We start from the raw sequence: 24697 nt of genomic DNA, 5'->3' as shown, positions 1-24697 counted from the left end.
GGTTGGGGCATAGACTCGGATTACCATGATATTGAATGGTTTGCCTTGGAAACGAACAGAGATCATTCTGTTGTTTTTGAGATTGCATCCAAGTACTGCATTTCGGACTCTTGTTGACTATGAGGGCTACTCCATTTCTTCTAAGGGGTTCCTGCCCACAGTAATAGATATAATGGTCATCTGAGTTAAATTCACCCATTCCAGTCCATTTTAGTTCACTGATTCCTAGAATGTCAACAACCACTTCCAATGTGCCTTGATTCATAGACCTAACATTCCAGGTTCCTATGCAAATATTACTCTTTACAGCATCAGACCTTGCTTCTATCCTGTCACATCCACAACTGGGTGGTGTTTTTGCTTTGGCTCCACCCCTTCATTTTTTCTTAAGTTATTTCTCCACTGATCTCCAGTAGCATATTGGGCACCTACTGACCTGGGGAGTTTCTCTTTCAGTATCCTATCATTTTGCCTTTTCATACTGTTCATGGGGTTCTCGAGGCAAGAATATTGAAGTGTTTTGCCATTCCCTTCTCCAGTGGACCACATTCTGTCAGACCTCTCCACCATGACCCATCCATCTTGGGTGACCCCACACGGCATGACCTAGTTTCATTGAGTTAGACAAGCTGTGGTGCTGTGATCAGATTGGCTAGTTTTCTGTGATTGTGATTTCAGTCTGTCTGCCCTCGGATGCCCTCTCTCAGCACCTACCATCTTACTTGGGTTTCTCTTACCTCGGACGTGGGGTATCTCTTCACGGCTGCTCCAGCAAAGCACAGCTGCCGCTCCTGACCTTGGACGTGGGGTATCTCCTCTCTGCCAGTTATACATTAATAGCTGGACAAATCAACTTTCCAATCTTATTTGTCGTTACAACTCATAATTTACCACCCAAACTACATCTACTTAATGTTGTTGTTCTGTGTGTTGTTCTTCTCATGCTGTGTTCCATATAGTACCCTTGCTCCTCAGTGCCTTCAAATCCAAATCATGTCTTCCTTCTGGACCTAGCATATACCACTTCTTCCACATAATTTCCCTTCATTTCAATAGATGATGCAACCTCTTCTTTCTCTAAACTCCTGAAATAATTTCCTATGTACCTCTCTAAAATAATACCATGTTTCATCAATTCTGAGATATAAATTTTTTCACATTTAACATCTCCATATATTATCTCTTAAAACGTGCCATTCATCATCAGTGTTCTTGAAAGAGAGAATATATCCTGGTATTTTGTGGGAAAACATGAACAACAACTACTCTGAGTCAAAAAAATAGTTCAGAAGAATGAAGAAGCGTTAAATACCTTAACCAGTTTTGTGTATGTTCTTTCTTTGTGTATACTATGTGATATATGACAAAACCTGCCAACCTAAGTCATTAAAAAACAACTTCTTTAATGCAAAATAAGGAGTCTAAGTGATAAGTCATTTTGTTATAGTTTAATTGGCAGCTTTTTTTCTTAGTATACATAAAATAATGGTGTGACAATCACTGGTGTCCTAGATTCAAAGAAATAAGATAGTTTTATTTTGTGATTAAATATGTCAGGCATTAAGAACATGTACCTTCCTAATACGTGTTGTATTATATATATTTATATTTATTTCTAGTCCTGTATCAAACTGTAGGCCTTTTGAGGGCAGGGATTGAGATTGATTGGAGGGAAAGAAACAAGGCTATTTAAAAAGTACTATATTTCTTAGAGACAGCCAGGCAGGCTGGGATTTTATTTAATCTTTGATACCCTTACAATAGCTGTTACAATGCTTTGTACCATATACGTATGAAGTAAATATTTAATAAATAAATGGATTAAAATATGAAGTATGATATAAAAGTGCCACAGAAAGATAAAGTACTATATGAGTGAACATCTACTAGTACATTCTCAGTTAACTACTTAACTATACTTTGTTAGAAGTGTATTTATATATGGTATTTAGTTGGGTCCTTGGGCTGAATCTCAACTTAGGCTTGTGGTTTTTGAACCAACAATAAATGATCCTGATCGAATTCTCTAAATTTCGATCTTGCTTACTGACTGCATTCATAAGAAATTGTGGTGACTTGTCTTGATTGAATCATAGAAGGTAGTAAATAAAGCCTCTGCCTTGGAGAACAAATGACAGTGACTTTCCCTAATGATGCTAAGATTACACAGGAAACCAGGCAAATGGCTGTCTCTAAAAAATATAGTACTTTTAAAATAGCCTTGTTTTTTTCCCTCCAATCAATCTCAATACACCTATGATAAAAAACCTGGGAAATAAAAAACAGCTTAAAGAATTTTGTCTGTGTGGTATTTTCTAGTTTGTGCCCTTATTCTTTGGACTACAAGAACAGGAAATAACACAAGCATTTTTCTTCAGTCGGCTAAATAGTTCCAATTCTGATTCAAATAAGTAATTTCCATCATTCTCTTGGAGTGCTTATGTGTTTGCAAACTATTCTTGGCGTGGAAAAGCAGTGGTAGTCCACTCTGCTCTTCACCGGATATCTCCACTTATCTTTCTGGATTGTACATTCTTTCCCTGTTGAAGTTAGGCATGGTCATGTGACTTTTTGTTTAATAAAATGAGACCATTAGTGACATAAAGCTTTCAGAGCAAGTACAAAATTTCCCACACTTCCTCTATCCTGCTGCAGCAACTATAGAAGCACAGAGATGGAGCCACCCTTAGCACAAGACCCTGCGTGAGGACAGCATAGAGCCAGGTCCCCATCATATTTGACCTGATCAGAGATACGTAGTATGTTTTGTGTGAGATTATTACTTTGTGTGTGTGTGAAATTTGTGTGTGATATTTTGTGTGAGATTAGATTATTGTAAAGTTATTAGATAAGTATAAGCTAGCTTATTGTGATTAATATAGTCTTTACTCCAAAACAGTGGGGCTTAATGGTAACTAAAAGAATATAACAGATTTAATGTGCTGTTATTGGCCTAGTATTTTTTTCTTCCTTTTGGAAATATTATTGTACACAGATTCTATAAGCTAATAATATTCATCACCAGGTGATTAGAGTCATTTCCACGCATCAAAATACTTTTCTTTGAATTACAGTCTCTTGTCAAAACATTTTGAGATACCTCTGTAAGATGTCCTTTCATCTGTCAACAGTAGAATTGTTTCTTAAAAGAAGTGCTCATTGATGTTCATTCTTGTATTTATTTTTTTATTCAGCAAGCTTTTTTGAATGTCCATTATTTGCCAGGTGCTAAGACTGGACGAAGTTCAAGGCACTCTGGATGGTTTGGTAAAAGTGGCACAAAGTAAGAAGGGGCTAAAAACTATAAGGCACTTTGTTCTTCTACAGCCTAGGTGCTTCACTGGTTTCATAAATGATACAAACCAATTTCATTTTAAAATAGCTAAACTACATTTAAAAGTTAACATCATAAATACCATATTCAAGGTGACATACATCAAATTAGGCCACTGTTGAGACCACCAACATATGACCTTAAAAGTTAGAAGTTTCTTTACCATAGCTAGTATAGAGACAGTTTAAGAAGTAGGAACTTAAGTGCCATCAAAAAGTCTCATTCTCCCAATTATCTTAGTTTCCAGCAACTGTGTTTTACAGATTAAAAAGTTAAAAGCTGGATTCTGTTTCTGGTCTTCGTTACAAGAATCTGAATAGCTTTTACAGAGGCAGTGCAGACAAGTTAGGAGACGGCAAGGTTCTGCTTTTGTCCTTTCTCCTTCACCATCTGCCTTTCCATTCTAGGGGTTCTTCAGCAAGCGCCTGAAAGGCTCCATCAAGAGGACCAAAAGCCAGTCAAAGCTTGACCGAAACACGAGCTTCCGGCTTCCCTCTCTGCGCAATACCGATGACAGGTAGGCGTTCCCTTGCTTAAAACACAGAAAGAGTTTTACAGTGCATTTTGGTAAGATATTTTGGTCTTCTCTAGCTGTGCATCAGTGATAGTCCTAGAGAACTGATAAAAAAAATTTAGTATTTTGTCTTGCTCATATTGAGGCACGGTACAAAATATTAGCTTACATACCAAACCAGTTTAAAAATTTTATAACATTGGAGAGTGTGCAGATACCTAAGAACTAATTTAATAGTCAGTTGTGCTATTTCTGTCAAAGTGTGTTCTAGTGGTCCAAGGTGTATCTTTCTTCTGTAGAATGGTTTTAAGGGATGCTGATGGCAATAGCAAACATTTTCTGAGCACTATACTAAGTGCTTTGTATACTTTATCTTGTTTAATCTTTAGAATAACCCTGTAAGAGAAATACTAATATTATCACCATTTTACAGATGACAAGTCTGAGAAACGGAGGTTCCAAGGTTATACTGCTTACTAAATAGCAAAAATGGTATTTAAACTTGGGCAACTTTGCTCTTAGTCCATGGTCTTCACTGTTGTCTTGTTCTTTGTGTATACTGTATGGACTCGGCCTTATTAATTTACACTCACATCTAGAAGGCATGTATGAAAAGGAAGCCTTGCGATTTCCCTGGTGGTCGAGTGGCTAAGACTCCACTCCCAATACAGGGGGCCCAGGTTCAATCCCTGGTCAGGGAACTAGATCCCATATACTACAACTAAAGATTCCATATGCCGCAATGAAGATCAAGGCTCCTGCATGCCACAACTAAGACCCAGCACTGCCAAATAAATAAGTAAAAAAAAAAAAATTTCTTTTTTTTTTAAAAAGGAAGCCTAGATTTCAATAATTAGGACTACCAGCTTGAGCAAACCTCACATGCATAGCTCTCTAAGGATAACAGCCTTCTAAAATGATTGAATGTATGCTAGGACACATTTGTAATAATTCATGTCTCCACAATGCTCAAAATTTAGGAAATGGTACTCTTGTGTCTTGACACATCACCACCATCACCAGTATTTATTGAGTGCTTACTCTGTGCCAAGTATTTTTAATGTAGTCTCTCATATAATGCAACCCTAGATACTATTTTAGAGATGAGGAACTAAGGCAAAAGAGATTGAGAAGCTTGCTGATAGTCACACAGCTAATTAGTAGAGCTTGGATTTAAACTTTTGTCTGCCTTTCATAATGATCCTCCTATTTATACTTGGGTGTTTCTTTTTCTTTTCAGTAATAAGTTCATTATTTCCAGCTACCTGAATAATAAATAGAAACATAGATTGTGATCTCATAATTGCAGATTATAGACTTGCCAGGCAGAAAGTTACTCTTATTTTATAAATAAAGTAACTTTTCCCCTATACTGAGTTGATGAGAGGCTACTGCTTTATCAGCTCTTCTTATCCTTGAACCACTTTAGAGATGTTCTGTGAAATTTGCAAGTATGTTCAATTGCAGTGCAATTGTATTGTTAGATATCTCTTTTATACCTCTTTGTTTAAGGGTAATCATTAAAAAAAATCTTATATTCTCATATTTTCCCTTAGATTCCTATTATTCTACAACTTTCATCATTGTAAGAATTCAAATCACTTTATAAATAAGTCTCAATAAAATAGAATGACAAGATTTTTCAGAATATTGGTTTTCAAGGACAAGGATATGGTGTAGCAACTAAAACATTCCTAATTCAATCACCAGTTCCTTAAACTCTATAGCATCACGTATAAACTTGAGAGACAAGGATATTTTCTGTAGGTGTACTTTATTTTATAAACTTGCACTAAATATCACTTTCTCCATTTCAAACCATGCTCTCTTCTATTCTGTTTTACTTTAGGTAGCCTAGAGGAATTCTTGGATTGAATTACCAAGAGATTATATTCTCCTGGAGTCTGCTATTGCTATTATATAGGCAGCACATTTTCAGCCTTTCCAATGATTTAAATTCTTATATGTGACTTTCATGCTATTCTGCTTCCGTCAACAGTAGTATCTTTCTGGCTCATATACAGCATAATAAAAAAAGTGCTAATAAATCTCAAATATTAGATAATCCTTTTTGCCTTTCAAATCCATTTATAGAGGTTTTCTAAACAGAAATTTTTCAGAAACTTTATTCTTCTTGTAAGGGGATATACTCCCTAGAAGTTTAAATATATCACAGTTCAAAAAAAAAAAAAAGGATCCTCTTGCCGTCAGATCATCTGAAAACACAGATAAATAGAACTAAGATACAAGATCTTAATCAACTGAGTTCTTCAAATTGGTAACCTTACTGGTGTCATTAAGAGATTTTTCCAAAAACCCTTGGTCTTGTGCCATATGCATCAGTTGCTGAAATCAGGCCATTTCTTCCAAACTGGTATGTGGTGTCTAAATCTAAGTAGAAAAACACTTTTTTTTTTTTTTTAAACATTTCTATTATAGCAAGTCTACAGAAACTCTAGGCAAGCCTAGTAAAGAGCCCCTTTTTGCAGTTTCTAAATTGTACTGTAAAATGTTTGTGTCTTTGTGTAAAAGAAAAAAGTTTCAACACATTAAGTACAGCTTAAAAAATAAAAGTCCCTCTTCACCTTCCTTTTCTTCCCATATAAATAACCTCATTAACAGTTTGTATATTTTCAAACCCTTTTTTAAAAATCCACACATAAATGCATACATATTTTCATAAAGCTGGTGTTGTCAGTGTTTAGTCAGTGAATCATGTCTGACTCTTGCGACCCCATGGGCTATAGCCCAACAGGCTCCTCTGTCCGTGGGATTTCCCAGGCAAGAATACTGGAGTGAGTTGCCATTTCCTTCTCCAGGAGATCTTTCCAACCTAGGGATCGAACCCACGTCTCCTGCATTGCACACAGATTCTTTACCACTGAGCCACCAGGGAAGCCTTTCACACATAAGTGGGATCATATTATATGTATTACTTTGTGACTTCACTTTATAGAATAAATATTTTTGACAACTTTATATGTCAGTCGTATAAATCTACATAATTCTTCTTAACAATAACAGCTTTTTGTAACATGTGTACTTCACTTCCCTGCTGATGAATATTTTGTTTCTCCATTCTTGGGCATAAAATAGAGATGTAGTGACCATTTTTGTTATGTGCCTTTCTCTCCTTATGTGATAGGGTTAGATTTCTGAAGAACTACTAGTATGAAGTATATACAATATCAAATTGTTCTTCAGAAAAGCTGTACTAATTTCCATTCCCACCCATAGATTAGGATCACTTTTATCCATGGATAAATAACAAGGTCCTACTGTATAGACAGGGAACTAGATTCAATATGCTGTGATAAACCATATGGAAAACATTATTAGGGGAAAAATATATATATATATGTATATATAACTAAGTCACTTTGTTGTACACAGAAATTAATACAGTGTTGTATAGCAACTAGACATCAATAGTAAAAATTACTTTTATTCTTCAAACAACCATTATATTTTATCAGTATGATGGATGAGTAGAAATAGTAAACACATATACAGTATGTACTGGGCTTCCTGGATAGCTCAGTGGTAAAGAATCTGCCTTCAGTGCAGGAGACCCAGGTTCTATCCCTGGGTCGTGAAGATCCCCTGGAGGAGGGCATGGCAGCCCATTCCAGTATTCTTGCCTGGAGAATCCCCAGACAGAGGGGCCTGGCGGGTTACAATCCATAGGGTCACAAAGAGTCTGACACAACTGAAGCGACTTAGCACTTACACACACAGTATGTACTGTGTGTCCTACACTGGTCTAAGCACGTCACTTAAATGAACTCATTTGATCATTGTAACAACCCTGGTTACATTCGTGACCTCATTTTGAATATGAGAGAACTGAAACAGAGAAATGAGTGAACTGCACAAGGTCACACATCAGAAAATGGCAGTACTGTGATTCAAATTCAAGAATTCTAGCTCTGGAGTGTACATTCTTAACTTCATGCTGTATTGCCCCTCACAAAAAAGTCAGGTAGCAGACATTTTTTTGTTTTAATTTCTATTCCCTAGTGCCTACTAAGTTGAACATCTTTTCAGAAGTTTTCTTCTTCTATGACTTGCTTATTGATCCCTTTGCCCATTTTCTATTGAGCTATTTGTCCTTTATCTAATGATTTGGAGTAGTCCTTTATTATTACAAGGGATTGTAAGCCACTATTACTCATATTGTTAAATTTTGCATCTAGTCAGTTACTTGTGTTTTAAAATCATGTCTCTAGATTATATAGAAGTTTTAGATTTTCATTTGGTCCAACATATCAGTCTTTGTGGGCTTAACTGTCCAAAATTGACCAGAACTCTGAACTCAAGAAGCCAGGGATCTCTTTCTCATTAAACTTCTCATTATAATGCTGTTCAGTTCACTTTCTCTCTCTCCTTCAAGAGGAGGAAATATTCTCTCTGGGGTATCAGAAGAATAGTGAAGTAGTGATCATGATATTTTCAATTTTTCAAGGTTATTGATAACTACAAACCTTATCTAGCATTCATTACATTTTAAAAATGTAAAATTATTCTCATGAGGTCCGAGTTACTGCTTAAAGATGTCAGAAAAGCAGTGGTAAATGAGTCCATTTCATCTGAAGAAGGTTTACTATATGTGATCAGTAAGTTTTTCTGTGCAAAAGACTATAAGGTTATTTTAACATGCAGACTTAATTCATCAAAAAGACCCTGTAGGTCTGTTTCGCCAATGATCTGCAAGTCATAAACTCTGCTGTAAGACCCTGATGGAATTTGGTGCCACGGTTGCCTTGGAGATCAATTTATAATGATTCTTAAACCAGAATTTCCTTTGTGAAATTGTGGGGCATAGACATAAGAAGTAAAATGTTGCCAAATAATATTTCTAAAAACCAAATACCTTGTCACACAGTAACATAGGTAATTGTGAGAGTCATGTATAGCGTAGAAAGCCATATCTACCAGGGAATATAGAGAAGTAAAGACGCAGCCCCAACCTTAAGGAGTCAACAGAAGAAGTAAATATCCAAGAAGAAATGGTGTAGGGGAGGTAAGATTACTTCTTGTTGGGTGGATCAGGAAAGACCTTAGAGGGCAGCGGCAGTGAGTTATACCTTAAAAAAAAATGAGTATAATTTGAACTGAGAAATAGACACATGAAGAGAGTAATCTTCAGGATGGAAATAATAAGCAAAAGAAGAGAGCAGGAAATTACAGGGCTTGAAAAGAACTCACCCCCAGAACTCTGGAAAGATTCAACTCCTACCCAGCTCTAAAAAGCTAGCAGCCAGGCTTACATTTATCACAGAGCAAATTTGAGAAACTCAACCAGATAAAAAGATACCGATATTTATGTTCCCCTATTACAATTTCAGCTGGTAACTCTACTCCTAATTCTATCCCAGAGAAGTGAAAACATTATGTCCCCACAAAAGCTTGTACATGAATGTTCATAAGCATTATTTATAATTGCCCCAAAATGATAATGACCCAAATGTCCATCAGCTGATGAATGGATATACAAAAGATGATATATCCACATAATACAGTATTATTCAGTCTTAAAAAAAGAAAGGAATACTAATACATGCTACAGTATGGATAAACCTTGAAAACTTTATGTAAAGTGAAAGAAACCAGTCACAGAAGACCACAGAATGTACAATTCCATTTGTGTGAAATGCCCAGAATAGGCAAATCTATGAAGACAGTAGATTAATGGCTGCTAGAGGCTGGGGATATAGGGCAGGGAAGTGATGCATGAAAAATGACTGCTAATGGACATGAGGTTTCTTTTTTGGAGTGATGAAATGTTTTAAGCTTAGACTGTGGTGATAATTGCACAATTCTGAGTATACTGAAAATGGTGTGCTTTAAATGGGTAGACTTTATGGTATGTTAGTTATATTTCAATAAAGATGTTAAATTACTTTTTAAAAAACATCTGGCCAGGAAGTACTCTGCAGTGAAGCTCATTAATCTGTAAGCCGTATTCCAGCACACAGTTTCCATTGAGTTCTTCAGTGCTTTAAAATAAAGACAGATGGCCAAGAGTCTCCAGATAGTGAGGAAATTCTTCACCATGAAAGGCAGGAGGAAAAACAAATAAATAGGAGAGAGAAAAAAGAACTCAGAAGAAACAGAGACAATGCACAAAGCCAAAAACAACTTCAAAGCATGATAAATATTTTCATAAGGTAAGGTTGTGCATCTATGAAACAATAAGATGCTGTAAGTAAAGGAACCTCACTGAAGCAAGAAAGAAAGTTTGAAAATTAAAATATGTAAACTGAAGTCAAGTCAGTTTCCCAGAAAGTGGAACAGAAAATAAGAAAATCAGTCCAGAAGATTCTAATAAAAGAAGAGTTTTCTTAGAAAAGTTTGGAGAGGAAACTGTCAAAGAAATAATACAAGAAAATTTCCAAAAACAAGAAAATATAAATGTATATATTGGAAAGGCCACCATATTCCCAGTGAGTGAAAAATAACAAAAGACTTTCTAACAAACAGACACACACACACACACACACACACACACACACACACACACACACACACACACACACACACACACACACACACACACCCCAGTTCACATTGTCATGAAAGAGCACAACACCAAGACTTAAAAAAAAAAAATCTTAAAAGCTTCTAGAAAGAAAAATTAGGTTACATACAAAGGAAGTATGAAAGGATTGCATTACAGTTCTCAATAGAATATTGAAAATCAAAAGTCACTGGAGCAGTGTTGTCAAAATTCTGAGGGGAGGTTATTTTCAACCCAGTATTCCATACACAGGACAATTCTTGAATGTCAAATGGGGAGTTTGGATTTTATTGTATAAGCAGTGGGGAGATACTAACCATTTTTGAGCAAGGAAGTGACCTGATTAGAATTGTGCCATGTATAAATCCAGCAGTGGAATTTCACATGACTTGGTTTGCAGAGACTAAATTTGGGATTCCAATTAAGGGGGGTAGGGGGGAAGAGCTATTTTAAGAAATAAGGAAGGCTGTAAAGAGGGTAGTTGGCAGTGGGGATGAAGAATCAAAGACAAGATAGGAGAAACATTTTAGAGGCAAAATCAATAGGATGTCACAGTCATTATTGTTCCAAAGCCATCTAATCAGATAAAAGCCAGTAAAGTGATTTCCTAGAATCAATATTGGCAGCATTTTCACATTAAAGCCATGTCATGTGAAAGGGTGTAGGGACAGGAGAAGACTCTGATATGTCTACCTTTTGTTGAAATGCACTTTGAAAAGTTGTAAAATTTTGAAATTGTTGAAAAACCATGGTCATACCACATTGTCAGACATTCCAGGATTTTGAATGCCAGTCAGGTTGCCAACCTTGCTCTGGAAGTGCTACTTAAATTTATCAAGGTCTTGAGGTAAAGGTGAGCCCATGGAATAGAATTTTCTCAATTCCTTCAAATGTTCTTCAAGTAAAAAACTTTGCAGTAATGTCTTTGATTCTGAGACTCATTGACGAAGTATGGTTTTAAAGTCTGCTTATTCCGTCAGGAGATATTTAAGAGTAACTATAGTGTTCATTTGTAGGATATATACACTCAGCTTCTTCTGTTTCTCCTGATTAGAATCAATTTTTTAACTCTTTTTCTTTTTAATTCATATACGGACAAGAAGTTAGGGGGTCTTGCAAGCACTTCCCCCAATAGTGTGTGTGTGCTCAGTCACTGAGTCATATCCAACTCTTTGTGACCCCGTGTACTGTAGCCCACCAGGCTCCTTTGTCCATGGGATTCTCCAGGCATGAATACTGGAGTGGGTTGCCATTTCCCCCTCCAGGGGATCTTCCCGACCCAGGGACCAAACTCACATCACCTGCATTGGCAGATGGATTATTTACCACTGAGCCACCTGCAAAGCCCAGTGATATAACTGTAGTATAATATCAAAACCAAGTAATTGACATTGATACTGGACTACAGACTTTATTCAGTTTTCACCAATTTTTATATGCACTTATTTGTGTGTGTTTATAGTTCTGTGCAGCTTAATCCTACATATAGATTTGTGTAACCACCACCATCACAATCGAGATACACAATTATTCCATTACCAGAAAAGAACTCTCTGCTACTCTTTACAGTCATAACCCCCTCTCTACACCTATCCCTGTCCCCTACCAAGCACTTTTTGTTTTCTACCTCTATGGTTTTGTTATTTCAAGTGTTATATAAATGGAATTGTATAACGTGTAACCATTTAAGAATTTTTTCCAGTAAATAAAATGCCCTTGAAGTCCCTCCAAATTGTTGCATCTGTCAACAGTTTGTTCCTTGTTATTGCTGAATAGTATTCTATTGTATGGATGTACCAAAGTTAAACCAACCACCCACTGGAGAACATTGGTTTCTAGTTTTTAGCTATTAGGAATAAAGACCCTGTGAACAGTTGTGTACACATAAGTTTTCATTTCTCTACAGTAAATACACAAACGTGAAATTGCTTGATTATATAAGTACTTGCTTAGGTTAATAAGAAACTGCCGAACTATTCTGCAGAGTACCTGTACAATTTTAAATTTCTACCAGCAATTTTATGGTGGCGGGGGGGGGGGGGGGGTGTCCGTGTCCCTGTCCCTGTCCCTGTCCCAAAAGATTTTCACCTAAGTTTTCTTCCAAAGGTTTTGTGATTTTTAGCTTTTATATTTAAGTTTACAATTCATTTAGTTAATCTATGGTTACTCTATTAAATAAAGGTCTTGACCCCCAGAGCCTATGGGTGTTCTCCAAATAGTAATCAAAACCCCATACTTACCCCAGCCAAACAAATTGCAGAGAATGTGTCTGGTTTTGGAGAAGGAAGTATTATAAACTACTTACTTCTCTTTTCATCTACTCTTCCCATCCAGCTTAACTACCCGTGGTTTTAAGTACTCTACAGATTTGGGGCAATGGGAGACAGAAAGGCGGGGAAAGGGAATGAGAAAACAGTTAATACTATCTTGCGTGCATGTGTGTAAGTCGCTTCAGTCTTGTCTGACTCTTTGCGACCCCATGGACCGTAGCCCGCCAGGTTTCTCTGTCCACGGGATTCTCCAGGCAAGAGTTACTGACATGGATTGCCATACCCTCTTTCAGGGGACCTTCCCGAGCCAGGGATCAAACCTGTGTCTATGTTTCCTGCATTGGCAGACGGGTTGTTAATCACTAGTGCAACCTGGGACGTCCAAAACTATCTTAGCCTTCCATTATGCTCTCTGAGCCTGGCAGTTGTTTAACACTGACTCTTGTATTATGGGGTGCTTTGGGGAATTCTTCAGGAGTACATCATCTCTGAGGAACTCTCACCTATGGTTTTTGTTTTTTGTTTGTTTGTTTTTTAGTTTTGTGGGTACATTTTTATTCTAGGTATTCATTTGCAACTCCTGCCACAGTTTCTAGGTAGGAATTGCTGTTCTAGTTTCTACCCTTCCAGGTCTCTGGTCCACAGGAAATATCCACGAATTTTCTGCCCTGACAAACCTCTAAGATTGCAGCCTTGTGTAAAAGTATCAACTTGGGCTCTGCTACTGAAAGTTAGCCATTTCCCATCTTCTAGATTTCCCAGGTAAAATCAAACCCCACTTTGTATGCATTCCCTACCTATACCCCTTATGTGTTTTGGGGGGAGGCTGGTAGCTGGGAGGGGTGAGCCTCCCAGCTTTCTCCAAAATTCTCCCTCAGAGAATCCTTTCCCTTCTCCATACTCACCACTTTTTATAGTCTTGTTCTGACTGAGAGGTTCAAGGTAATGGAATTCATTCCAAAACTTTCCCTTTGAAAATTCTGCAGTTTGTCTGATACTTTACTTTGGCATGCAATATCTGTTTTATCTTGGAGTCTCAATTTGAAACTTCAGTTTTAATATCTCATCACACATGTATATAATACTTTCATTAATCTATGGTCTTCAGCATAACCTACAGGTAGGAATATGGTTCTGTCTGTTCCCTAACTCTCAGTGTTAGCACCTGCCACTCCTACCAGAAGTCTGTCATTTACTTACTATCCTGTTCATATGTCTCTACTTTTAATCTTGCTGCCCTCTCTGTCCCGCAAACCATTTCCTATTCCTACACCTTGTCCTTTGACAAGCTTACTTCTAATTCATACTGATGCAACAATACCCCAGTTAGGAGTCATATGGTCCCTAATTTCTTTCCCTTGTTCTTCCTATGCATCATCCTAAACTAAGCACCTACCCCACATACCTACCCATGACCAAGTATATACACCTCATTATAGGACTGACTACTCTCTATTGAATTTATCTTTCCATGTTTCTGTTTACCACGGCAGATGGGAAGTTCTGTAAGTAGACACACGATCTTTGTATCCCCACCCCCTATCACAATGCCTGTCCTATTACAATACTTAATTTCTTGGCCTGAAACAAAAGGTAAGAATCCAAACAAATTCTAGATAATAAAGAATTTCCTTAAATATGGTGTACTTAGGTAGAATGACAGCTTCTTAGAAATTATTGGATTCCAGGCCATTAATTAATCAATACAGTCTAGCTATAGATTAGTTTCCCTTACCAGTGTTTACTGGTATGGGCCAATTAAGGAGCTGTTAGTTTTGTGGGCTAAAATCTAACTGAAGTTTCTGATTATATCACAATAGCATTTTAATTCACTTAGACTTCTTTATCTTAGTAGAAAAATTTTATTTCCATACATTTATTCCTTCTGTCTTCATATTGTTCCAGCAAGGAATAATTCCAGAATAGCCATCCTAACCTCAACCAGATGAATAGTTTATATAAAATGAACTAATGTATGTAATATCACTGTGAAAAGCTATGTTTGCAATGATAGTCCTATTTGTATGGTACCATAGTTTATGAGACATTTGTAAAATCATAGATGATTGCATTTGATTCTCACAATAACTGTGGGAGGTGTAGGACCAGAAATCATTATCTGTATTTTACAAATGAGATAACTCAGGTCCAGAAAGAATAGGTTATTTGTTCCATGTCACATGGCTAATGAGTGATTTGAGCAGGCATAAGTACATAGGGCTTTTGGCTCCAAGTTGATTGCCTTTTCCGTTATACTCTTTGTTGCATGTGTTGATAGGAAGCCTCACCTGCTGAGAAAATTATTGAGAAAGGAGAAAAAAAGGGGAAAATTGTGCACACACATACACATATGCACAAACATACTCGAAACAACTCTTATTAAGAGTAGATTACCATGCAGTAATAATTAATGAGTCATTATATTTTTACAGTTTGGTAAAATATAAAGCAAACTCCCTACTATGCTCCTATCATAGTCCCTTCCCTCCAAATCCAAGTGGAAAGGATGAAAAATTAAAGTAAAAGCAGTAGAAGAAACTGTAGGCTGGCTTTCTTATGCTCTTGGAATGGAAGAACTTTTTCTGAGCATAAACTGGGGGACACAATTAAACTATAGAGAGAAGAAAATACTGATTTCATTAACTTACATATAGTATTGCGTATCAGTTAAATTCAACAATTAGAAAAATGGTCTAAGAACATGAAATAACATTTCATAATTCACAGAATAGAGAACTGAAGTTGATTGTATACTGATATACATTTAAAATGTGTTCAACCTCATCATTTAAAGAAATTCATACTAAAGCACTTTTTACCACTTTTTACCAATTTATAGCCAAGATATTTTAAATTCAGCCCTGTGTCATTTTTGGTGGTGATAGCATGTAGAAACATGCATTATTGGTGTGAATTTCAGTTGACAACTATCTATTATGGAGAATAAATTAGCATTATCAAAACTTTAAATGTGTGTACCCTATGATCTAGCAGTTCCACATTTGGAAGTTTAAACCATGAATACATGCACATGTGCTTCAAAGTATATGTATTAAGATACTTTTTGAACCTGGGTGATAATAAGCAAAAAATAAAGAAGAAAAGAAAAAGAAAAAAAAAAATGTAGATGGTTGTCAATTATTGCTTAAAGTTCTGTAAGTCCATATAAGGGAGTACAGAGTGATCATTAAAAAGAGGCAAGTTATTAAACAGACATTTCTGCAAAGAAGACATACAGATGGCTAACAAACACATGAAAAGATGCTCAACATCACTCATTATTAGAGAAATGCAAATCAAAACCACAATGAGGTACCATTACACGCCAGTCAGGATGGTTGCTATCCAAAAGTCTACAAGCAATAAATGCTGGAGAGGGTGTGGAGAAAAGGGAACCCTCTTACACTGTTGGTGGGAATGCAAACTAGTACAGCCGCTATGGAGACCAGTGTGGAGATTTCTTAAAAAGCTGGAAATAGAACTGCCATATGACCCAGCAATCCCACTCCTGGGCATACACACCGAGGAAACCAGATCTGAAAGAGACACGTGCACCCCAATGTTCATCGCAGCACTGTTTATAATAGCCAGGACATGGAAGCAACCTAGATGCCCATCAGCAGACGAATGGATAAGGAAGCTGTGGTACATATACACTATGGGATATTACTCAGCCATTAAAAAGAATTCATTTGAATCAGTTCTAATGAGATGGATGAAACTGGAGCCCATTATACAGAGTGAAGTAAGCCAGAAAGATAAAGATCATTACAGTATACTAACACATATATATGGAATTTAGAAAGATGATAACAATAACCCTATATGCAAAACAGAAAAAGAGACACAGATGTACAGAACAGGCTTTTGGACTCTGTGGGAGAAGACGAGGGTGGGATGTTTCAAGAGAACAGCATCGAAACATGTATATTATCTAGGGCGAAACAGATCACCAGCTCAGGTTGGATGCGTGAGACAAGTGCTCAGGCCTGGTGCACTGGGAAGACCCAGAAGAATTGGGTAGAGAGGGAGGTGGGAGGGGGGATCAGGATGGGGAATACATGAATCCATGGCTGACTCATGTCAATGTATGACAAAAACCACTACAATATTGTAAAGTAATTAGCCTCCAGCTAATAAAAATAAATGGGAAAAAATAAATAAATAAATAAAAAGAGGCAAGTTATATGTATATTTTCCAATGTGGACAGAATTCCAGAATATACTCTGAAAGGAAAAAAGTATGGTAGAATTCCATTTGTGTGTATATACGTACACAAACATATGTATATGTATACCAAATTGGTTGTACAAAAAATTTCTAGGAGGATCACAAAAAAAATCATTAATAGCATTTTCTCTAGGAGATTGAGGGAGGTACCATTATTTATATTTTTCACCTTCTATCCTTCTGAGCTCTTGGAACGTATTACCAGGAGCATGTATTACTTTATTATTTAAGAGGAAAAAAATGATTAACTAGAGAAGACCTTCTTTAGTGCCATTTCAACCTCATTCCTCCTTGTAGCTTTTCCCAGTTGCCAGCCCTTCATCACCAGACTTCATGAGTTAGTCTTCACTTTCTCACATCCCACTCATATCCTTAGCCCTCTGCAGTCTCATTTTTATCCTCATCATTTCACTGAAACTGCTCTTGCCAAAGTTTCCAATTATCTCTCAGTTCATATACCCAGTGGCTACTATTAATATTTTAACATCCTCTATATTGTGCAGTGATGGACAGCCCATCCTTTTTAAGAGTTCTCTTCCCTGGGTTTTTATGATACTTGAGTCTCCTGGTTTCCTTCTGTCTTTCAGATTCTTCAGTCTCTTGCTTTTGTAGATTTAAATGTTAGCATTTCTCAGGTTATTTCCTTAGGACCTTTGCTCAATCTGCATATTCTCTTTCAGTATTCACATTGTCTTAGTCTGTTGAGGCTGCTATAATAAAACATCATAGGCTGGGTGGCTTGTAATCAACAGAAATTTATTTCTCTCACAGTTCTGAAGGCTGTGAAGTCCAAGATGAAGGTCCTGGCAGATTCAGTATCTGGTAGGGACCTGCTTCCTTGTTCAAAAGCCTTTCTTTTCTCTGTGTCCTCAGACAGGGGAATGGGTGATAGAGCTCTCTGAGGTCTATTTTATAAAGGATCTCTCTGGGGTCTATTTTATAGAGGCGTTGATCCCCTTCATGGGTTTCCCTTGTGGCTCAGCTGGTAAAGAATCCACCTGCAATGTGGGAGACCTGGGTCTGATCCCTGGATTGGGAAGATCCCCTGGAGAAGGGAAAGGCTACCCACTCCAGTATTCTGGCCTGGAGAATTCGGGTCACAAAAAGTCAGACACGATGAGTGACTTTCACTTTCAGTTTCAATCCCCTTCATGAGGGTGCCCCGTCCCGACCTGATCACCTCCCAAAGATCACACTTCATAATACAGTCACATTGGAGGTTAGTAATTCAACATAGATTGGGGGGAACATAGTCTGAAGCAAACATCTACTTGCATAGGAACCTCAAACTTGTACTGAACTTGATTTTATTTCCACCCTTGCCTCAACCAGCATTGCCTCTCACTTCCCATCTCTGGAAAGGACTTTACCATTTTCTACTGAGTGACTCAGCCTTGACTCTGCCACCTCACTGATGTGCCCAGGATTAAGGGGGACATTAATGATTAAACAGTCATTAAGGCCTGTTTACCTCCTAGTGGAGTGAAGTGAAAGTTGCTCAGTGTCCAACTCATTGTGACCCATAGACTGTAGCCTACCAGGCTCCTTTGTCAATGGAATTTTCCAGGCCAGAATTCTGGATTGGGAAGCCATTCCCTTCTCTAGGGCATCTTCCCAACCCAGGGATCAAACCCAGGTCTCCCGCGTTGCAGGCAAATTCTTTATCATCTGAGCCACCAGGGGAGCCAGAGAATACCAGAATGGGTGGCCTGTCCCTCTCCAGCAGATCTTCCCAACCCAGGAGGCCAACCGGGGTCTCCTGCATTGCAGGTGGGTTTTTTACCAACCGAACTATCAGGGGAGCCCTATTTACCTTCTAATTGCCACCCAAATCCATTTATTTCTTTCACATTTCTGCTGTTACAGTTCATGATCTTTACTCAGATTACTGTCATAATCTATAGCCAGTCTCTACGTCTTTCATTATTTCTCTCCCGTATCTGTACCCCTTTCTCCACTTTTTAGCAAAAGTATACTTTGCTCAGATACACATTTGATCTTGTCATTCACCCACCACCACTCACGACCTTTCTATGTTCATTCACTGGCTTTGTGATCAAATTGGAACACCCACGTTACTACTGGTCCCATCATAGTGTCTCTGAGGCTTCATTATTTCCCACGCCTCTTCTCTCAGCCCCAGCACGCATGCACCCTGTACCAGAGCCACGCTGCTGATTCTCAATTCCTCAAACACCCCAGGTTTGTATTTCCTTACAGGCTTTCTCACATGCTGACCATTCCCTCTCAGACTCTCAGGACCTCCACCTCTGCATACAGCTGATTCCACTCCACCCTTAATTACCTAAGGACTTTTAGCACTCCATCACATTACTTTTACCTCCATGAAACCTTCTTTGAATCCCCAACTAAAGATCCAGTGCCCCTACTAAGTGCCCACAGAGCCATTTTTGCATCTTTTTTCCTAGGTCTTATCACATGGTATAATGGTTTGTTGACTCACTAGGTTATAAACTATGTGTGAGTACAACCTTGCCTTTCTTCTTCACCATTGTTTACTTCTATCTGTATCTACTATAGTGCCTGACACATAATGCGCACCGAACAACTATTGAATGAATAGATGGATTCAGACATACATTCATTTATTCAACCGAATAATGATTAAAACCAGTGGGAAAGCAAATAGCCATGAATTTAGGAATGATGAAGAAGTAAATATCGTTGAACTTCATCAATTTCTAAAATTTTTATCCTCCTTTCACCCATACTTAAATTTTATGGTGACATTGAGACTGAAGTCTAAATTCAGGGAAAAATAGTTACTAATCTTTCCACTTACTCTTAAACTATTTAAATGTGTTAATTGAATTTATTTGTGAGTGTGATTTAGTTTAGTTTCCTGGTTTTTTTAATTCAGTATTGTTTATATTGTTATATTGTTGTTTATATATACTGTTGTTTTAATTCAGTGATGTTTATACTGAATTTGTTCAACAGACACTAGTAGATTTTATTCCATTTGCAATTTAAGAACAAAAAAGGTGTATTACAATATGGTACAGTTTCTGTAAGTAGATTTTTCCCTAGTGCCTGTCATATTTAAGGCTGGTTGAGTTTTTCGCCCTTCAGAACATGTTTTAATATCTATAATCTTGTCTTCATTCTGTGTCCACTTTCATTGCATGTGTATGTACCAAGATAGGCTGAATGTCGTTTTTGACTGTGATGATAAATTTCCTTACCATGGGTTTATTTAAGTGAAAACTCAGGCTGACAAACATCCTTCTTTACCATTAGCAGCTAGGTTCATTAGACCATCCTGTCTAGAGGCTGAGAGCAGAGAGAAGGAAGATCAGTAGTACATGTTATGTTTCCATAAATAGCTTTTTGCATGAGTGGTTGTATGGTTTTTTTTTTTTTTTTTTTTTTAAAGCAAACATAAAAACCAGTAGGGACTGGCTTTAACTGCAGCAGATAAATCAGTGCAGCTAGTGCTGTCAGAATCCTCAAAGAGGACATTTTTTTTTTAGCATACAAACAGAACTCTGGTAAATGAGCTCTAATTTCTTCTTTTTTTTTTTTCCTTTTTTAAAAAAAATCCAGGTAGGGAAACTTTTATAGTATAGGAAAGGATCTGCTCTTTCAAACGAAAAACATCAGTTGGATGGTTTCACAGATACCAGGTTGAAAAACAATAAAATCTGGGAAGGAAGTAAAACTGTCTTTTCCCCAAAGTGAAAGCTCAGATACAACTTTTTTTTTTTTTTTTTTTATGCTTTTTTTTTTTTTTTCACTTTACAATATTGCAGTGGTTTTTGCCATACATTAACATGAATCAGCCATGGATTTACATGTATTCCCCATCCCTATCCCCCCTCCCACCTCCCTCTCCACCCGATCAAAAAGAAAACTACAGGCCAATATCGCTGATGAACATAGATGCAAAAATCCTTAACAAAATTCTAGCAAACAGAATCCAACAACATATTAAAAAAATCATACATCATGACCAAGTGGGCTTTATCCCAGGAATGCAAGGATTCTTTAATATCTGCAAATCTGTCAATATAATACACCACATTAACAAATTGAAAGATAAAAACCATATGATTATCTCAATAGATGCAGAAAAAGCCTTTGACAAAATTCAACATCCATTTGTGATTAAAACTCTCCAGAAAGCAGGCATAGAAGGAACATACCTCAACATAATAAAAGCTATATATGACAAACCCACAGCAAGCATTACCCTCAATGGTGAAAAATTGAAAGCATTTCCCCTAAAATCAGGATCAAGACAAGGGTGCCCACTCTCACCACTACTATTCAGCATAGTTTTGTAAGTTTTGGCCACAGCAGTCAGAGCAGAAAAAGAAGTAAAAGGAATCCAGATAGTAAAAGAAGAAGTGAAACTCTCGCTGTTTGCAGATGACATGGTCCTCTGCATAGAAAATCCTAAAGACTCTACCAGAAAATTAGTAGAGCTAATCAACGAATATAGTAAAGTTGCAGGATATAAAATTAACACACAGAAATCCCTTGCATTCCAATACACTAACAATGAGAAATCAGATGCAACTTTTAAAAAGCTGATTAGACCCTTTGTAAATTTGTTGGTTAGAGTACTAGGATACTTAATTTTATTGATTTCTTCCTGGAAAATTTTCAGACAAGGTAAAGTGCCTTAGGAACACACACTGGTGAACACAAACATATATTTCTGTACCCAATTTATGGTTGCACTGTCTTTTCAAGAATTCAGCGAAGCAGTTTGGAATCATAACTGCCACACCAAGCAGAAATTCACCTGCCCTGGAGTACAGGATTTTGTGTGGCAATAAGCATTTATCTTTTCAGTTGTATTTTTAATTAAAAGCTTCCCACATTTGGAACTGAATCCATTAACATGTGGCAGATTGGGCTAGCGCATCCAAGTACCACTAGCGCTTTGGGGGAAATATGCTTTTTTAAAAATTGGATGGTTGAGCTGGGAAAAATCCAGCTGTGTTTTACTTAACATTGCTCTAATCAGAGTCTTTTGACTCCTTTTTTTTTTCTTCTTCAGTAAATTCAATGGCATGCATGTTGGCTCCCCACCCCCCACGACTTTACTTTTGTCTTTTAAGACTGATTTCAGCTAGTGATGTGGGTTAAAGCAATATAATATTAATTCACTGTCGTGGGTGATAGAAAGCTACTCCTGCCTTGTAGTTTCTCTCTTAAGTAGGTCAGAAGTAGCAGGTAATTTTCATCAGCAAAGCAATTAGATTTTTAACCCTTACCTTTCACATCACTAGAGCTCTGGGAGTTCACACAGAATTCAGTGTTATCTACTGACTGTAAACCAAAATGTAAAGGAGATCAAACCAGTCAGTCCTAAAGGAAATTAGTCCTGAATATTCACTGGAAGAACTGATACTGAAGCTGAAGTGCCAATACTTTGGCCACCTGATGCAAAGAACTGACTCATTGGAAAAGACCCTGATGCTGGGAAAGATTGAAGGCAGGATGAGAAGGGGACCACAGAGGATGAGATGGTTGGATGGCATCACCGACTCAATGGACATGAATGAGTTTGAGCAAGCTCTGGGAGTTGGTGATAGACTCCAGACTTGGCAAAGAGTCGGACACGACTGAGCAACTGAAATGACTGAAGGATATAGTGTTCCTTCAGTTCAGTTCAGTTCACTCAGTCGTGTCTGACTCTTTGCGACCCCGTGAATCGCAGCACGCCAAGCCTGCCTGCCCATCACCAACTCCCAGAGTTTACTCAAACCCATGTCCATTGAGTCAGTGATGCCATCCAACCATCTCATCCTCTGTCGTCCCCTTCTCCTCCTGCCCCCAATCTGTCCCAGCATTAGGGTCTTTTCCAATGAGTCAGCTCTTCACATGAGGCGGCCAAAGTCCTGGAGTTTCAGCTTCAGCATCAGTCCTTCCAATGAACACCCAGGACTTACCTCCTTTAGGATGAACTGGTTGGATCTCCTTGCAGTCCAAGGGACTCTCAAGAGTCTTCTCCAACACCATAGTTCAAAAGCATCAATTTTTTGGCACTCAGCTTTCTTCACAGTCCAACTCTCACATCCCATACATGACCTCTGGAAAAACCATAGCCTTGACTAGATGGACCTTTGTTGGCAAAGTAATGTCTCTGCTTTTTAATATGCTCTCTAGGTTGGTCATAACTTTCCTTCCAAGGAGTAAGCATGTTTTAATTTCATGGCTGCAATCACCATCTGCAGTGATTTTGGAGCCCAAAAAATTAAAGTCTGACACTGTTTCCACTGTCTCCCCATGTATTTCCCATGAAGTGATGGGACCAGATGCCATGATCTTAGTTTTCTGAATGTTAAGCTTTAAGCCAACTTTTTCACTCCTCTTTCACTTTCATCAAGAGGCTTTTTATTTCATCTTCACTTCCTGCCATAAGGGTGGTGTCATCTGCATATCTGAGGTTATTGATATTTCTCCCGGCAATCTTGATTCCAGTTTGTGCTTCTTCCAGCCCAGCTTTTCTCATGATGTACTCTGCATATAAGTTAAATAAGCAGGATAGTGTTCCTGAATTAGAACTAAACTTGCTTGTGGGAAGCAGGTTCCCAGTTAAACCAAGAAATAGTCATATTTGAACCCTGAATTATTACATGATGTTTAAGATGATGGGAGTTGACAGGTAGGGGTGCAGGGGTCATAAAGAGAACCAGTAGTTAGTGAATTCACGATGTCCACTTTCGAGGCTAGTTTCATTGATGAAGGCCATTGTCAGATTGGACTGAGAATTGTTTCAAACCCCTATTTTTCTCTCAATAAATCCACATTCTTTCCTTTAGAGAAGTAAACTATAGTGCCAGTCAAAGCTGCTAAAACTCTAGTTAGCAGATCTAAGAAAAATCAACTCATAGGGAAGGTACAGGAGGAGGTAAACATGACTTAGAGGGGACTTGGGATTACTAGTGCTATTATATTTGCACAGATAATGCCTCCTCACTACTGCCATTCCCAGGCTGCTCAATCTTCCTGTTTACTGTAATCCTGCTTCTCTGGGAATTACTTCTGTCTTCTCCAAGACACTTTCTTCCCAATACAGGAAGGGCTTGCTTATTTATTCAGTAGCAACGTTGAATATTTAGCAGATGTAGTGTTCAATCCATTGGTGTCGGTGTGTATACACACACAAACATCCATAAATGCTGAACAATAAGGAGATCCTTAACAACTTGAAATTTCCATAACCAGGAGGAATTTTGAAATCTAATTCCAGGTGGCTTGGTTGTAATATCTGTTTATGTCTGTATTTGAAAATAAGCCTGAGTATCAAAATGAAATTTGTTCAGCATTATAAATACAATGAATAAAGAATTTTATCCACCCCTCTCTCTAAAAAGAAAAATATATATATAACTCAGGTAAGTTAATGAAAAACAATACCTAGAAACATTAAACTAGGACAGCAAAGGAAATAGAATGGACGTGAGAGAAAGACTATACTTGCAAGGTGGGACGAGGGGAATCCCTTTTAGTAGGGGGCTGGGGATTATCCAGAAACAAATCACTGCTTTGTTCTCTAGCAGGGTTAAGAGATTCTCCTTCACACCCAGAATTGCCTGTTTTCTCCCTATAGCTTCTGACTCCGAAATTCTTCATGGGAATGGGTGGGGCCTCACTGTTCCTTCCTTTCCATCTTAAAATGGTCACATTTGCAGAGCATGCTTCTTGAGTCCTTCACACTGGCGGCTTCTCCATGCTGCCTTGGGCTCTAATCTCCTTATAGCTGTAGCACCATGGCAACAGGCCCAGCCTAGAGCCCAGGAACCTTGTTTATGTTACCTGAGGGGCTGGATGCAGCCTGAAGAAGAGAAGA

The 24697-nt window shown here is 37.8% G+C and overlaps 1 protein-coding gene across 9 annotated transcripts in view; it reads left to right on the top strand.

The window, feature by feature from the left end:
- RASAL2 (RAS protein activator like 2) overlaps window positions 1–24697 on the top strand; it is a 389739-nt gene that overhangs the window by 325155 nt on the left and 39887 nt on the right. For all 9 annotated transcript variants that reach the window (XM_070474030.1, XM_070474029.1, XM_070474028.1 and 6 more), the window contains one exon: window positions 3742–3851. In XM_070474030.1, the coding sequence (XP_070330131.1) occupies window positions 3742–3851 (110 nt within the window). The remainder of the gene's footprint in view (window positions 1–3741; window positions 3852–24697) is intronic.

The sequence above is a fragment of the Odocoileus virginianus genome, chromosome 11, assembly GCF_023699985.2.
Source record: "Odocoileus virginianus isolate 20LAN1187 ecotype Illinois chromosome 11, Ovbor_1.2, whole genome shotgun sequence".
Classification (NCBI taxonomy): domain Eukaryota; kingdom Metazoa; phylum Chordata; class Mammalia; order Artiodactyla; family Cervidae; genus Odocoileus; species Odocoileus virginianus.
Note: the sequence above shows the minus strand (reverse complement) of the source record. Positions and strands in the feature narration are given on the sequence as shown.